The 18,030-nt window shown below is 43.1% G+C and overlaps 1 protein-coding gene across 1 annotated transcript in view; it reads left to right on the top strand.

Moving 5' to 3' along the window:
* LOC123027621 (NAD(P) transhydrogenase, mitochondrial-like) overlaps positions 1 to 18,030 on the top strand; it is a 61,956-nt gene that overhangs the window by 19,489 nt on the left and 24,437 nt on the right. The window contains exons 6-13 of the mRNA XM_044438594.1: positions 514 to 602; positions 880 to 1,067; positions 3,109 to 3,242; positions 6,403 to 6,594; positions 7,883 to 8,036; positions 13,121 to 13,282; positions 15,651 to 15,761; positions 17,836 to 17,981. Coding sequence (XP_044294529.1) covers positions 514 to 602; positions 880 to 1,067; positions 3,109 to 3,242; positions 6,403 to 6,594; positions 7,883 to 8,036; positions 13,121 to 13,282; positions 15,651 to 15,761; positions 17,836 to 17,981 — 1,176 coding nt within the window. The remainder of the gene's footprint in view (positions 1 to 513; positions 603 to 879; positions 1,068 to 3,108; positions 3,243 to 6,402; positions 6,595 to 7,882; positions 8,037 to 13,120; positions 13,283 to 15,650; positions 15,762 to 17,835; positions 17,982 to 18,030) is intronic.

Here is an 18,030-nt window from a genome sequence, read left to right as displayed (position 1 = left end):
CATTCAATGGGATTTTAAATTGTGAAAATGGATAACCCTAGTTCCCCCACAAGCCCAGCTTCCTGCAGCAGTTATTTTTAAACATGATATTAAAAATGTGAAAAACTGTTAATTGACATACAATATAGTTTGACCCTGACTGCACTCCCCGCCGCACCATTTTAGCTAGTTTTCAAGCTTATAAATGTACACACCAGCACTGCAATGCTATGCATGATTATTCAGAAATAAGTCCCTGTGTTCAATAAGACAATCTCTCTAGTGTTTCAGAGTTCAGCCTAACAGTCATGAAGACAACACTGCACAGAGTTTCCTACCGCATGCGTACAATTCCAATATTTGGAAGCATGTAGCAAATATTTTCTGCCACTTTCAGTCCCCTGAATGAAGACAGCTGTCTTTCAATGTCTGGTCCCAGAATCTGACAACCAAATGCAATTCTCTGAACAGGGAGAGGCCATTCTTAGCTACTACACTGAGCACAAATAAAATTTCTGTTGTCTTTCTTTCCAGATGCTCATCATTGGTGGTGGTGTAGCTGGCTTAGCCGCAGCTGGAGCAGCCAAATCTATGGGAGCTATTGTCAGGGGGTTTGATACCAGGTACAGTAATTCAGACCCTCTGGTTGTGAGTGACTTTGGTTTTACAGAAAAGAAGGATAGAAATATTCATTTAAATTAAACTGTATTTACAGTCTGCTGAATACCAGTGTGCCTACATTGCTCTGATGTCAAGTAAATGACCTTACTTACTTGACACATTTTATTTTCAATCAAGGCTGTTGATTCTCAGCATGTGTTATCCGGGTCATCAACTACCTATGGCCTGAAAATGCATAATTAAACAATAGCTGTGACATTCTCTCATCTTTGTGTGTAGGCCCCCGGCTTTGGAGCAGTTTAAATCCCTTGGCGCAGAAACGTTGGAAGTCAGTATTGCAGAAGCAGGGGAAGGTGTTGGAGGCTATGCAAAAGAGATGTCCAAGGAATTTATCGAGGCAGAAATGGCGTTATTTGCCAAACAGTGTAAAGAAGTGGATATTGTGATAAGCACTGCCCTTATTCCAGGTACTGTTCAACTTTACAACAATTCCAGATGGCCTTGACAAAATATGCCCAGAAATACAGTTATCATCTCAACCCCATCACAACCCCAGGACCATTGGTGCAAAACTCTGTTGCCCTTCTCCTGCATTCTGTGCAGTCTGCAGACTGTTTTAGGGTGCACTTTGCTCCCACACACACTGGGCATTGGGTACGAATCCTAACTTTGCCCAAGTTGTTATTCATAATGAACTTGGTGAATGGCGTGTCCTTTCTTGCGCTTCGAAGAACCCAAGTACCAGGCACTGAGGAAGGTGGAAACCATGAGACAGACTTCTTTTGGTAAAGCAGAAACTGAACCTGCTCCTGATATTTGAATATTAGATTACTGAGTTTACTGGATGAAATGGTCCCAGTGGCTCCACAGGAATCTAAGGTCCATCTAGAGTCAGTTGATGGCAATGTTTTTAACGCATTGGCTCACTCTCTGTGGAATCCCCACCAGGTGATGTGAGGCTGGTGCCAGTGCTGCATTGCTTTTCATGTCTTCTGAAGCCATTTTTATTTAAGCAAACTTTTCCTGAATGATCATTGGCTTGATTTAATTTTAAATATTTTTATTCTTTCATAGTTTGGTTATTTCCCCCTTAGTATTCACTGTTTGAGATTTTTATTAGATATGGATAGTTTATAAATTTTGCAAAGAAATGCATTCCAATAACAGTCTTGCATAATAAAGAGTAACGTCAAGTGTTGCAGGCTTCAGGGCTAAATGCCACATTCAGAAATATAACGCACAACACTTCCTTCTATGTTGTATTCAGCCTACAGTTGCAGAATTGAAGGCTCCATCATGTTTGAAATTCTTAGGCTCTGGAAAGCTATCAAGTCATGAAGAAGGATTAGAATTTCTGAGTTATGGCCCAAGTGGGTACTCAGGGTAGGATAAACAACCCTACAGGTTTGCTCTCCTTTCATTCCTGTGGAGCAACAGAGACTGGGGAATGGAGTTCCTTATCCATTTTGGCCTTTATTCTGAGTTCCATGGGGGCTATTCGTGGCGCTAAACTTCTTCCCCATGGTGTATCATGGTGGATTCCTATAAAGCTCAAAATAAAAGCTGCAATGGAGAAGGAATGCTGCATGGATGTAGGAGCCACCAACCTGCCTTGCTGTGGAGCTACAAAAGAGGAGGGGCTCTGTGGGTTGTGACCTGGAAACCTGAGGAGCATAGATAGCGGCCTTATACTCACTCAAACTATTGGTCCATCCAACCTGGTATTGCTGATACTGACTGGCAGAACTACTGCCAGATTTCAGACAGACAGTTTTCTCTGCTCCATCTGGAGACACTGGGAATCAAACAGCTCTTCCCCATACAACCATGTTGGAAAAGATAATCAAGTGTAAGATGTTTCAGTGGAGACCAAGGCATTGTATTCCCAGTCACTATATATGGGTACGGAAATGGGACAGCGAAGAAGGCTGGTGGGAAGAAAATTTGTGAATTTGAAACATGGTGCTGGAGGAGAGTTTTGCAAATACCCTGGACGTACAGAAAGAAAAACAAATCACATCAGAACTTTCTCTGGAAGCAAAAATGACAAAGCCATCCTTTTGGACACTTCATGAGAAGGCAAAACTCACTGAGGAAGGCAATCATGCTAGGGAAAGTCAAAGTCAGATGAAGCAAAGAAAGACCAAACAAGAGATGGGTTGACTCCATAAAGGAAGCCACTATTAGTAGGGCTGTTTGGAGGGCTTTCACTCACAAGGTCATCAGTAAATGGAATTGACTTGATGGCACATAACAACAATTACATACAACCATATTTGAGTTAAGTGTGCTACTGAAACCTCCCTTGTTCTTAGCACTATTCTCCACACTCCATAAAATGTAGGAATAGGCTGGTATTTTGACAAAGCAAATTATTCTCCATCGTTGTTTATCTCACTGCCATCCTGTGGTTTCTTGGCACCAGTTTGGGCTTTTAAGAATGGGTTGCGTGAAACTGATGAGGATAACCACACCAAATTTAGCTTCTGCTCTTTCAAATTGCAACAGGGAAAAAGGCTCCTACCCTCATCACCAAGAATATGGTGGAGTCCATGAAGGATGGCTCAGTGGTGGTAGATCTTGCTGCTGAGGCTGGTGGCAATGTGGAGACCACCCGTCCTGGAGAACTTTACAATCACAAGGTTTGTACAGGGTCTGTTTTGTGTTAACTTTCTTACATTTATTGTTTCCTTTTTTCAAGGTGTCCAGAGCATCTCAAGGGTTCTCCCATCCAAACAACAACTAAACTTAGCATTTATTGAACACATTAGATACTTTCTCAAATATTTGTGAATTATTGAGAGTCTCAAATGATAAAATTACGTTAAAACGGTCATCCCTCTCTCAACTGTGGGTAGGATTCCCTGGGTATCCTTGCACCAGTATAAAAACTTGTTGCTGCAAATATCTCTTGAGAGTGATAAGCACAGTAATAGCCATGTGCTTCCAAAGCTCTTCAGTTCTGTACCTCCTCATCTTTCCCAACATAGCCACCTGTTCCCCCCACAGTTCCACTTTTGCAGCAGTGTGACCTCTAGCTCTCCCTCTTACCTCAAATGTGAGAGTTCTGTCCTTTCTTTTCCAGACTTTACCTGTGCTTGCAAACCACAAAAGCTGGCAGACGATTGCCTAGGAATGAGTCTCATCCAATCCCAAACACCTGGGCACCTTAATTTTCAAAATTATAGGAACCCTTGCCTGCACTGTATTTATTCATGCTTGCCCTCCCTTCTTCCCTTGTCATTTCTGGAAAAGAAGAATCCAACATAATGTTACACCAGGAAAGGAATGACTTTGGTAGTTGTGGCCAAAACAAAAGTGCTCTCCAGCACCATCCAATGCTCAGAGTGGCAAGGTAGTTCATTGCCACACTGCATAGGCAAAAACAACTGGTGCTTAAAATGTAGCTACAAAGATTTCGAGCAAATAGTGCTAGTTGCTTGAATGAAACACAAACATCATAAGTACAGCAGAAATATAGGCTTGGCTGCATTCCTTTCGAATTTGGGTCACATCCTTCCAGTGCTCCTTACAGAAATGGGATAGCAAAATAAAGCAAAACATCTCTTTCTCAGCTTATGAGTAATAATAGGACCACAAATTGCGATATTATTCAGATGCATACCCAGTTGCAAGATTTATGCATCTGGAGTTTATAAGTGTGGCTACACACTTTTCAAAATAACCAAGTTCATAATGGCCCTTAAAAATTAATCTGGAAAGTTTTACTAACGAGGCACAGGACTGATCCAGAGTCCAATTTAAGAAGGGGTGTTGGCATTGCATTTTATTTAAGACAGTGTCTCATAAAAGTCAGTCATCACCAACATCCATATTTCCAACTACTGGAAGGTCTTTTGCAGGCACCAGTGCAAATATCATTGCACATTCAACAGCTCATATTAGTAGCTGGGCAAAGGGAACACCTTGCCAGAAAATATAGCATGAATTCCATATATTTATTGTTTTCACTGCTATATTTCTTCAGGCCCATGGAAACCCCCCAACTGGGTAGTTGCACTGTCCCAGTGCCTCATTACTTCTCAAGGCGGCGGCTCTCCTTCCTCTCCTGAGTCCCTCCCTTCTCTTCCAAAATGTGACTGCTCTCATGGTGGGCCTGGGAAACTGTGGGCAACAATCTTGAAGGAGCTTCAAAGGCTCCTGCCCCACTCGGCCCTCCTGCCCTCCCACTGCCTCTTCCATGGTGTCCTCTGCTTCAGAGTCCGATAACAGTGGGGCTGTCACAGATTGGGTATTTTGGAGGGCTGTCATTCATGCGGTTGCCCTAACCTGGAGACAATTTGACAGCACATAACAATATAGAGTGAAGAATGCAGGTGCAGCATAAAAACCTTGACACAACGTACTTCAGTGGTGGGTACTTCAGCATTATCTCCTTAAAGCTAAGGGATGTTTCCATGGATGCTGTGATGAAACCAAGGATACAAATGGCTGGCCACCTGCCAAGGACTCAGCACCCTAGCAAGGGGCTGACTGGTATGAGACCTTGGGCATGGTACTTTTCGCTCGGTCTCACCATTTGTCCCTGGAAAAGTGAATGTTTTTTGATCAGCTGTGTCTACCACAGAAGGCATTTTATGAATGGGCAACTCCCCCCACCGCCCCATGCCCACTATTCTGTGAGATCACTCACAAACTCTCAAACTCCCTGAGACAAAGGGGTTGGGACTCTGCTATATGGCAGGTTTTCTTAAAACCCAAGAGCTCTTTCTTTCCAGCATCCCTGTAAATTACCAGGTAGCTTCAGGAACAGAGAGGAACATACAAGGTACTGAAATGAAAGGGGACATTGAGATTCCAGGGGCTGAAGGTGGTATCCAGTCAAGCTACGGGAGTCAATAATCTAAGTCTCCAAGGGGCATAGAAAAGCCGACTCTAGATTCCCCAGCACAGGGAAGAATGTCAAAGGCTTTCGTTATTGTGCATATAATTTTGTGTATAATTATGATAGAGAGCATTCCACATTGTCATATCTGAAAGATACAAACGGGCCTCCAGAAGCCTGCAGAGTTCGAACAAAAGGGCATAAAGCAGCTAAAGGGCACAGCTGTCAATGGCAGTTTTAATCTTTCAAAAAAAGGTGTTTCATGAGTGGAAGTATGTGTCTGACCTTACAAGTATGTGTCTGGCCCAAAAAATTATGCTTAGCTACTGCCCACAATTTATGGCACAGCACTCTATAATACCCTGCCCCAAACACGACAGGTATTTGGTGGTGATATAAATGGAACTAAACCCAATATATGTTGAAGGTACATCGTTCAAGATCAAACATGGGTCCTTTGTGCAGAAAGGAATGTGATCTTCTTTCACACCAAGTAACTTATAAATTATTGCAAGGCAGATTGATTAAAAGTCCCTTTTAAAGGATTAATTGAAGGGCAATTAATCTGAGAAGCACATTGTGTAACCGGGATAGCCTGGATGTCCAAGAGGTGTTTTCAAAGTTTTTAAAGGCATTCTGCTTCTTAACTCTCAAAATAAGCACCATCTGGTGGTGTAGCTGGTTCCCCAAATGGCCTCCCAGCTTGTTCTGTCATTGGCTCTCGGTCAAAAATAAAGCCTTTTTCTTTTCCCCAAGTGTGGAGCAAGCTGTTCATTTAAAAAACAACCCTCTTACATGTAAAATGAAGTGCCTGCCGTCCTGTGCAAACTTTGATTTATTGTCAGCTAGAAAAGGTGAACCAGGTCTGTGAAAAATGCACTCAAAAGAAGTTTCAGTGCAATGCGTGAAAGGGGTATTTTTTAAACATGTCTGTTTATTTCTCTCCCCGCCCGCAGGGTGTGGTGCACATCGGTTACACAGATTTGCCAAGCCGAATGGCTACCCAGGCCAGTAGCCTTTATTCAAACAACATCTTGAAGCTATTAAAAGCGATTTCTCCTGACAAAGAATACTTTTTCTTTGAGCCAAAGGATGATTTTGATTATGGAACTATTGATCATGTTATTAGAGGGACTACAGTAATGAAGGTGAGGTTCTTTTCCATTTAAAATGCTTTAATGAACAGTTTAACAAAGGTATGTGAAATAATTCAATGGGTAAAGGCTGTTTGAGAACAGCAACAGCAAACTAACTCCTTACTTGGGGCATGAGTCCAGCTTTGCACCTGGCATCAAGGCATACATTCCAAGTTAATTAAGTTGAACACCGGATTGGCAGTTGGGTTTTCCCTCCAGTTCCACCTTTATTTTTATTTTAAGCACTATGCTTGTTTACTTATAAGCCCTTGTATGGTCAATGCCTTAGATGGCTTTTAAGGGGGGTTGCACACAAATTTATTAAGGCATATGGTAACATTGCCTTCCTTGGGTTAGAGTCCTCCAGATGTGATGGACTACAATTCTCATTCTGGCTAGGAATGCTGGGAGTTGTAGTCTAGAGAGCATCTGCAGTATTATTATGGCAAATAGAAATTCGATGTTAGTGGGACACAAGCGTGGGAGAATGCTTTGGCATTTACATTGTTAGATTGATTGACTGATTATATTTATATCCTACTTTTGTTCCTTCAAGGAACCAAGGCAGCTCACACATCCTCCTCCTTGCCATCCTATTCCTACAACAATTCTGTCGGGTGGCTTGGGTTGAGAGTCAGTGACTGGCCCACAATCTCCAAGTTAGCTTCATGGCCAAGTGGAGACTAGAAACTGGATCTCCTGAGTCCCAGTCCATCCCTTGAACCACTGTGCTGCACAAACTCTCTTACATCCATCACATGGGCTGCCTGGAGGTATCTGATTGGGCACCATGATCAGCAGGAACCTGCATTAGGTGGACCTTTGGTCTGATTTGGAAGAGCACTTTCTATGAGCATTGTTGGAATTTACAGGACTCCACCCCCCCCCCCCCCCACACACACACACCAGAATATCCCAAGAGAGAAAAGGGTATTCTGGTACTGACTGCTCTCATTCATTATTTGTTACGAAGACTCAAAGAGCCCACCTTGATTAATGTTCTTAGTTTCTTTGGGTTCCCATGAAAGATTGAATGAGCTTGCTTAGCTTTGTTCGCTATATGTGCTAGGAAAGAGAAGGGATGCCATTAACCATTAGGCAGAGCAGGTGGGTGGACATCCTTTGCAAAACTCTTGATTCAATATTAATGAACAGGGACCTGTGGGTTATTTCTATGATGTGATCATGGAAGGGTTGACGGAATAGTAGCTTTATATTAATTCTAGAAATGACCTTGATATACAAAAGGATGCCATTCAGTGAGGTGCAAGTTTCTTTACATTACTTTTTCACCCAACAGGAAGGACAAAAAATATTTCCAGCACCTTTACCAAAAACGGTACCTCCAGCTGCTCCAGCTAAAACAAAATCTGTTCAGGAAATAGAAGCAGAGAAGCTGGCTGCCATTTCACCTTTCAGAAAGACAGTGACTTCAGCTGGAGTTTATACAACAGGTATTTCCAAATTTGATTAATTTCAAATGTATATGTTGCTTTCCCAAAGCTCAAAGTGTGCATTTAAAAATCATCCGGATCAAGAACAGTGGGAGGACATGAGTTTGGTGCAGTATATTAAAGTCACCAATGGGTTACTGCATGAAAGCCAAAAATAGTTATATATTTTTGGAAAATCTAAGTCGCCATATCAAAACTGTGACCAGAAAAAGCTGCTACCTATCTGTCGTGTACACATGGAGACGTCATAGCCATTTAAAGCCAGCACTGGTAGTCCGATGCTCCCCATTGGCCAGTTCTCTGGGCAGCTCACAAGAGGATAAAACCTAAGCTAAGACCTCTAACCTACAAACAGTTAAAGATGTTAAGCATAGAACTACCAGATACTTACAAAAATATATATTGAAAAGTCCCATGAAATATCTGAGAGAAGAAGGATGATGTAACCTGGCATAGAAAAGATGTTGGTCCAGGTAGACTTCACTGGAGTAAGGAACCAGGAGCATCCTTGAGAAGACTCTCAAACCCCATTTTTGCCTCTGGTCTGGAAACTGGAGGAGTGAAGCATCACTTAATAGCATGGCCTATTGAACCCAGGGGCTGCCAGTTGCTGATTTCTGCAATTAGGGGACACGGACTGTGCTCTGCTACTGACAGCACAGGAGTTTCACATTGCCCGTCCAAACAGTCCCAGGAGAGTGAGGGATTTCATACCTACCTTTTCACAGTACTTGAACAGAAGCCAACACAATAAAATTAAATGGTAAATTAGCTCAAGTAAGCACACAATATGCCTTCATTTACAATTAACTTATGGAACTGATTTCCATAAAAAATTGTTGAGCACTACTAGAGTAAGTGGGAAAGCTTTGGCCATGGTGACGGGCTGATGAAAGTGGGAGACCAGCAACATCTAGAAGGCCACAGATCTCCCAGCCTAGTGTAGAAGACGATTTGATAAATTCTGGGAGGATGTCACAGTGCATGCTCACTGAAAAGTAAATCCCATTGAATTGAATGGGATCTCAGGTAAGTATCTACAGCACTGCAGGCTTAGTAACTGTTTGCTCCAACAGCTAAGAATGGCACCTCCGTGTTCAGAGAAAAATAGTTACCAAATTCTGGGAATGGACATTGAAGGATGGGTGTTTTCATCATGCACTATTGTACCGTGCACACTAAAGGTTAATGAAATTTTCTATTTTAAAAGGGATAGCCGCATTAGAATGGAAGCCACAAAGAGTCTGGTACCACCTTAAAGCCCAACAAATTAAGCTACCAATGTTTCATGGACTACAGCCTGCTTCATTGGATGCATGGATTTTCTATAATCTATGTGAATCTATATATAAAATCTATATATTTTACATATGCTCCATTTTTTATTTTTGGAAAATACAGGCCTGGTTTCCTTACAATTAAGCTCTGCAGCCTTCTTTATCTGAACTGGGGTACCTTGATTTCAGAAATATTTACTTTGAGTAATCATAGAGAGGACTGCAAAATACTGTGTGTCCAGTGGTCAAAGGTATTTATTCCAACCATATGTTTGATCACAGCGCTGGTACATTCTTTCACAGGAGTGGGGAAAGGTTTTTCATGATCTTGGGATGCTGGAAAGTTCCAGGGACCAGGCAGATCACTTTACTGCTGTTGGCAATGAGCTAATGGTACCACCTAAGCATCTAAGTAGTCGAACCTAAACTTTGTTCTTTGTTTTGTTGTTGTTGTTGTTAGTTGCAAACTCATGCCCAACCTATCATGACCCCACAGACAACATTCTTCCAGGCTCTCCTGTCCTCCACCATCCCTCGGAGTTGACCCAAGCTCACACCCACTGCCCCAGTGACTCCATCCAGCCACCTCAACTTCTGCCATCTCCTTCTCCTTTTGCTGTCAAACGTTTCCAGCAGCAGGGTCTTCTCCAGTGAGTTGTTCCTTCTCATTAGGGGGCCAAAATATTTGAGTTTCATCTTCAGTAACTGGCCTGCTAAAGAGCAGCCAAGGTTGCTCTCTTTTAGCATTGACTGATTTGATCTCTTCACAGTCCAAGGGACTCTCAGGAGTCTTCACAATTCAAAGCACCTCAATTCAAAGGGCTCAATTCTTCGGCACTTCCTTATGGTCCCACTTTCACAGACATATATTGGAACTGGGAAAACCATAGCTTTGACTATACGAACTTTTGTTGGCAGGGTGATGTCTCTGCTTTTTAGTATGCTGTCTAGATTTGTCATAGCTTTCCTCCCAAGGAGCCAGCATCTTTTAATTTCTTGGCTGCAGTCACTGTTTGTGGTGATCTTGGAGCCCAGGAAAATAAAATCTGTCATTACCTCCTTTTCTTCCCCATCTATTTGCCAGGAAGTGATAGGACTGGATGTCATGATCTTAATGTTGAGTTTCTTAATGTTGAGTTTCAAGCCAACTTTTGTGCTCTCCTCTTTCACTTGCATGAAGAGGCTCTTTAGTTCCTCCTCACTTTCTGTTCTTTGTTAAATTAACAGAAATCAAATGTTTAAAATTTTACAAAAGGGGAAGATGCCATTTGGTATACTTCTGCAGCAAACAGATGTGAAAATTTAATTGTCAAATAAACTGCTCAAAACTGCTTACTTTGGTGGCATGATGGATGCTGTATAATTTTCACCCTTTGTGGTTTAATTATATCAGAGGTTTTCCATACTGCTTTTCATTAAAAACAACAACAACAAAGCTGTTGACAAGATAAATTCATGACCTGTCATGATAAATTCATGACCTGTCATTTAATGATAGAACGGTCATTAAAACAACAAAACAGTGATAAAATGGCAACATCTCATTAAGATAAGCTGGAATAGCTGACAGTGGTCAATGAAATCCTTGTGCTTTGAATGAGTAGGAGGACTCCACACTAGGACCCCACCTGATCTCAGTGGGGACATCATTCCATGTGATGAGCGCTACAGTGAAGAAGGCTTCATGACTGACATGGGGACAGTTTGGATGAAGTGCGATGCATCGAGAGCAGCCTTCCGCAACCGGGTGATGCTGGCCTACCTGGCTGGTTGGAGATGCTAGGAGATGAAATCCAACACGTCTGGAGGGCACCTGGTTGAGGAAAGCTCCTGTAGGGTCTCCATTTCCCGGGAAAGCAGGATGGCAGCCGCCCAGTCCCTCCACCAGGCACAGCTGTCCCATCTCTGGACCCACCAGGCATCTAAACTTTGAATAATATTGGGCAGGCTTTATGTGTATAGGATGAAAGCAGAGGGTTTATTCCGAGATTTTATGTGGACTGACTGTATGACTACAATCTGAGACACTCATAGTTTCTTAGATCTGACCAAATACATGATTCGTTTTGTTGCTAATAAGGTATCATTTAAGTTAAACGTAGAAACAAGTCTTAAACATGCTGAAGATAATTTCCCATGCTATCATGATACACAATTACCAGATCTTATAGCTATTACTGACATCCCAAAACCTTAGGTTTGTTTGAACTGAGTGGTGCACTACTCAAAATGCATGCATCTTTGCTTAACAATCTCCATATAAGTGTGGATTAGACTGAAAAAGAAATATAATGAAAAGACCACTTTTACATGTATTCAGAGCAATATGGCCACGCTCACCTCCATGAGTCATCCCTTTGGAGCCTGCTAGAGGCTTCTGCTCACATGGTCCTCCTAAAAACAAGCCTTCCATACCATGCTTCTCTTAACCCTGTAGGAAGATGCAGCAGTCCTGTGGGCTGGCATCTGTATAAAGGGTTTTAAATGGCAGCAGACAAAGATGGAAATTGCTAGCCCAGCTAGTAAGGACAGGGGCCTCTATAGCTGCCATGGGTATTAGAGAGGTTGTTTGGTTGCTCAAGTGTTAACAGAGGCTTGGGGTGATCAGTAGAAATTGAAAATGCACGTTGTCTAATTAGAAGCATTTTCCTAGCTTTGAACTGGTTCACACACGTTTATTTGCGTATGTTTTGCTGACAGGTGGTGAACTGCATCTGTGACTCAGCCATCATAGATCAAGTACCACAGATAGACGTTGTCTCATATTGTCACCTTAACTGCAAAGCTTTACATGGACTCAGTCCACAAGCAATATCCATTTGTATGCATCCTTTCTGATGCATCTCATCATGCCTGTTGCCCATGAACCCCCCCTCCCCGCCCACACACACACACACACACACACACACACAGTGTAAAGGCTACTTTATGCAAACGGATGCATTGAAGTTTTTATTGGACAGGATGACTTCGAGCAGAAAGTGTAATATGTGTATTTTCCAGCCTACCTTCCCAAGGGACACACATTGTTGAAACTTGAAAAACAGTCTACCAAGGAGAAGAATTTAGGGTAGCTTTCTCCTGGGTATGCTACTTTTTCTGTGCGCAGAAAGAACGTTCATGGGAGCCTTCCAATGTGCAGGTCCTTGTTTTCAGAGTTGCAGGCAATGTCAGTCAGCTTCATTCTTGAAATTGGCTACACTAAAGCTGACTCCAAGAGCCACAAGCACTTTTCCTTCTGATACTTAAGGTTAACTGGGCTACTCACTTGGAATGTGAAAATAGCCAGTTGGTTAGTCAGCCAGATTAGGTTTCCATAATACCAAAGGATAATGCAAAGCAGGTCATCACAGTTACTCATCATCAGGTATTTGCTGAAGTGCCTGTGTGGTCCGGTACTTTAACAGTTTTCAGATGCTACAATAATTTCTCCCCCTGCTAAACAAGGAAAGCATTCAATGAGAAATCAAGCATCATTTTTCATTTTGTCCTTCTTGGTGCTCTGTCCTTTGATTATTTGCTCAAGCAAAATATTTGACAGCTCAAGAACTGTAATTCTTGGCATTTCCGCATCTGTATGCCAAAGCATCCTGGAACAGACAACTTGGCTAAGTAGATCCTATTGTAGGCAAATTCTCAATTTTTCTGGCAAAAATCGGGAATACAAGTTATGTCTATAAAATCCTATCTCAGAAGGTTGATTCTGCTCCCATTCTTTTTGTTTTCAGGTTCAGAATGTCCATGGCAATAAGGGTGAATTTTTGTTCTTAAATGCCTGTTTTCATGAACTGTTGTTTTTCTGTTTAGGTCTGACAACTGTTTTAGGGCTGGGCCTCGTGTCTCCTAATGCTGCTTTCACACAAATGGTGACCACCTTTGGTCTTGCTGGGATTGTGGGTTACCATACAGTTTGGGGCGTAACACCTGCTCTTCATTCACCTCTAATGTCAGTAACAAATGCAATTTCTGGTAAGTCAAAGACCTTGGATGCTTTTCATTGCTTTGCATGGTGGGTAGTAATTACCATGCCTCACTAATACAGATGGAGAAATTTATTTATTTATTTATTTAAAGTTTTTATATGCCATCCCTTTGCTACATAGCCTTGGGACGGCTCACAAAAGTAATAAATAAAACAATAACAATTAAAACTTGGAAACACACTGGCTGCATAATAAAATATATAAATATTAAACATGATTAAAATACTGTTTGAATAAAATGGTCTTGGCCTGGCACCGAAAAACAAATAGATGGCGCCAGGTGGACCTCTCTGGGGAGCGCATTCCATAGGTGGGGCGCCACAGCAGAGAAAGCCCTCCTCCGGGTACTTTGCCTCCTGACATCTCTCACCGAAGGCTCCCGAGGGAGGGCCTCTGCTGCCAATCTCAAGGAGCGGGAGGGCAAATATGGCCACAGGCGTTCCTTTAGGTATCCGGGTCCCAAGCTGTTAAGGGCTTTATAAGTGATTACCAACACCTTGAATTGAGCCCGGACTTCGATGGGGAGCCTGTGAAGCTGGTAGAGGACTGGGGTTATATGAGACTAACGCCCAGTCCTCGTCAGCAACCTGGCTGCTCTATTTTGCACCATCTGAAGTATCCGGACTGTCTTCAAGAGCAGCCCCACATAGAGCGCGTTACAGAAATCCAGCCGGGAAGTAACCAATGCATGCATCACTGTTCCTAGACAGTCATCCTCCAGGTAGGGGCGCAGCTGATGGATTAGCCAAAGCTGATGGAAAGCGCTCCTCGCCACCGCTGACACTTGAGCTTCCAAAGTCAGCTCCGGGTTGAGGACCACTCCGAAGCTGCGGACCCCGTCTTTTAGAGGGAGTGCAACCCCATTCAGGACAAGATCCAAGTCACTTTCCCAGGAGTTTGAACCACCCACCAGCAGGACCTCCGTCTTGTCGGGATTGAGCTTCAGTTTATTGGCCCTCATCCAGCCCATGCAGAGTGCAGAAATGCAGAGTGAATTAAATCATTCATTCATTCCTTCATTCATTCATTCCAACAGAGTCTTCCGGTGGCTTTTGGTTTGCTGGTTAATGGATGAGGCCAGAAATTTTAGTGTCAGGAAACGGTCAGTTGGAATGCATTCAGATTAAAGTCAGGGCCACCCTACAGTGGGTAGCAGCAGAGATGTGGACTTAGGGGACAACCCATCAAGGCTAGAACCTCGAAACTTGCAGTCAGAGCCTTGAAACTCAGTTGACGGTCACAGTTTGTGTGAGGCCATCTGCCCCCCCACCCTGCTGCTCGTGGCCACTTCTGAAGCAAAGGTACAGGAACCCGGATGATCTGCTTATCCAATGTGCCAGGATTACGTGGCTTTTTGCCCGCATGTGTTACAGCTGCCTTTGAATACTGCATTTCTTCCTGGTTGCTTTTCCTGAAATCAAATGCCCTCACCTTTTACAAAAATGGAAGTCTTGCAGAGACAGGGTCCTTTGAAAATACACATGCATATGTGTGTGCATGCACACACACACACACACACACAGAGTTTAGAGAATATGTAAATTAGCATATGCAAATGTGTGCATTCCTTTCTGGTCCTGTGTGCCCTGGACCTTTTTGGTAGTTAGCACTGCCCTTGGTGACAGCCAAGATTTAGACAATGTGGTTGTGTTCTCACTGTTGGAGAAATTGCCAGAAGGTATGAATATCAAAAGCTCCGAGAGACTGCGCATGCATTCATGTTGTCATGTGCAAACATTGTGTGAGAACAACATCATGCATTATGGCTATAAGAAGCTTTTGGAAAGGATCATTGAGGTATTATGTCAATCAAGTCGAGTTTAATCTTTCTATGGAAAACCACTGGCTCATCCGGCTTTGTACACAGCATGTTGAACTGCCGCTTGAGCAGTTTGTGCTGATCCCATTCAGCAGGTAGAATGGGTACACATGTAATGGGACCTTTGCACTGTGGAAGGCCAGTATGATGCAAACAGCAAGCTTTCCTTGACTGTTCAGTTTCAGGATGCAGAGGATATGGTTTGAATGCTCACAGGTGGGGAGGTATAGTTTTGATTAAATCCTTCCCATCTGTGTTGAATGGATTGTTAGGCATCATTTGTTCCACCATCTACTCATTGACAGAATTTGATTATTTATTTAACCAGAATTCCCTTTTAATGTAAGAGTTCAGAATACATTTCTAGTCTATTTGCCCAGAAGGTAAGTAGGGAGATGCTGACTCTTTAAGCAACTGGCCATGTTCAACCACAACGGGAACATCTGTTATACAATGCAAATTCTGAGAAGAACCATTAATTATTCCTCAGTTATGGCATATAGCTCAATTTCTTTCTGCTTTCTTTTTCCTTTAGGACTTACTGCTGTGGGTGGCTTGGTGCTGATGGGAGGATCTTACCTTCCTGCCAGTGTGCCACAGACATTAGCTTTACTGGCTGCATTTGTTTCCTCTGTCAATATTGCAGGTATGAATTCACTAACACATTCAATCACCCTTCCTTCCTTCCTTCCTTCCTTCCTTCCTTCCTTCCTTCCTTCCTTCCTTCCCCTTATCTTTTGCTGTTCAACTATTACTGGAACATAGGAACATGCTTATATATTGTGTGAGGCCATTGGTTCATCCAGCCCAGTATTGTCCTTGCTCACTGGCAGTAGACATGCTTGTAGAAGCTTCCCTAGCTTGGAGATGCCAGGGACTGAATTTTGGTCCTTCCATGCTCTACCACCGAGCTACAACCCAGAGCATCCTACAGAAACCCACGGCAACCTTTAAATGTTCCAACTCAGCCTTCTCCAACTGTCTCCAAAGATGTTGTGGGTCCTGTTATTTCCAGCCAGCATGGCTGTTGCATTTGTACCAGTTCGGAGGACTCTAGCATGGAGGTGGGTGATGTAATGTTAGCAAAAGTCAGCTTCCTGGGCTGCTTTACCTGAATGTCCATTTGTGCCACTGTGCATTGTCTTTCTGCAATTTTCTGAAAACAGATGTCACACCAGCAGTTTCTGCAGAACCATATTATCTGGGCATGCCTGCCCCTGCTTGTTTAGATCTTTATCAGACACCATTTAAAGCAGTTTTCTAGCAATTGTACAAAATGAATAGAAGCATCATAATGATAGAGGAAGCCCTTAAAGATAGGATAGTCCACTGGCAGCTCTTCTAATAGAAAAATTTCCTTTGTAAAAGAGGATGTATGGTCACCCTAGCACAGTAGAAAAGGTCCCTTAGACCTGAAAGTCTCTCACGCACCAGAGGGCTCAGGTTTGAGGCTGGGGCAGCAGAGTCCAGCAATCTTAACTTTTGGAGCCACTGGAGCAGTTCATGGGCTTTGGGAGCTGCTTGGTTTGATCTTTGCTGAACTGAAGCACCACCAAGTTAATAGCCAGACAAGGACATTCTGCTCATTAGCTCAGCTTGAACAGGTGATCTGAAGAACCAATAAGGGCCTGGCTGGCCTTAGCTACTGAGAAGCTTCCCTTCCCCAGACCTGACCATCTTCCTCACCTTGACTATGGACCTCCCTCTGCTTTGGATGCTGCCTCCATCTCCCTCTGTAGACAAGTGAGTAACTTGGTAGTTCAGTTAATTAGCTTGCATTCTGCAAAAGCTATATAACATTTCTTTGGGCTACAGAGGAGGCAGATCATCTTGTAGTCGGTTGAGCAAACAATTCAAGCAGATTTGCAGAGTACAAGAACATTTTCTAAGTTACAGAAGCATAAGATAAAGTTGATCCAAAACTGTTGGAGATGGCTATGACCCTCCCAGTCGAGGTGCAGCAGGTTCCCTTGACCCACCTTCAAAGGAGATCTTTCCTAGCCAGTCTGTCTGATCACCAGATTACACTGCTCTGTGCCTCCCTTTTCATCTGACTCCAAGCCTATGGATCTCTGATTCTCTCCTGCTCCTCACGCAATTCTGCTTTCCTAGTTTTTTTAGAGGGGCATTTATGGCAGTCCTCCAGTAGATCAGGTACCAGTTGGCTGTCTACCTCTCTGATCTAGCTCTTCTTTACCTTCTGCTTCTGCACCCTTGACATCTCTGCAGCATCTTCCCCATCCTACTCCCGGGGCTTCTGGAGGTGCCCCTGCAGAGGTGTGGTGCCCCACACTCTGGCACACCCAACCCAGCCCTTTCAGCCAACTGGTGGCAGGCCTGACTATAGGTCTCTGATAGGTGCGCCTGGATGGATGACAGAACAGCAGACACAAATGTCATCTGACTGCACTCATACAGTGGCATGTAATGTATTTCTGTTTGCAATACCACCATCATTTCTCAGTTCTGGAAGCATATACTTATTAATCAGCAAACACATAAGTATGGTGATCAATATATTTATGTTGTGTTATTTTTAGTGATGCATTTCCACTTTATGTCCTTGTGCAAAGGGCCAGCCTATTCTGCATAATTGTTCAGTGGCAAGGAAAAACTTTAATTTAGTATACATTCCAGGCTGGAGTGTATCTCCCTCTAGCATTCAAAATGGATGCTACTACTTCACTTTCATTCAAACCATTTGTTGATTTTTCTACCAGGTGGCTTCTTAATTACCCAGCGAATGTTGGATATGTTTAAGCGACCAACTGATCCTCCTGAGTATAATTATCTGTACCTCATCCCTGGAGGAGTATTTGTTGGAGGTTATGGTGCATCTCTTCTCAGTGGATACGGCATTGAACAGGTCAGAGATCATGCCTTTTGTGTGCTGTCCAATCTCTGATTAGGAACGA

The sequence above is a fragment of the Varanus komodoensis genome, unplaced genomic scaffold (genome assembly GCF_004798865.1).
Source record: "Varanus komodoensis strain SLA01 unplaced genomic scaffold, ASM479886v1 scaffold33, whole genome shotgun sequence".
In the NCBI taxonomy this organism is placed as follows: Eukaryota; Metazoa; Chordata; class Lepidosauria; order Squamata; family Varanidae; genus Varanus; species Varanus komodoensis.
The sequence above is the reverse complement of the archived record's forward strand: the minus strand, read 5'-3'. Positions and strand labels throughout refer to the sequence as shown.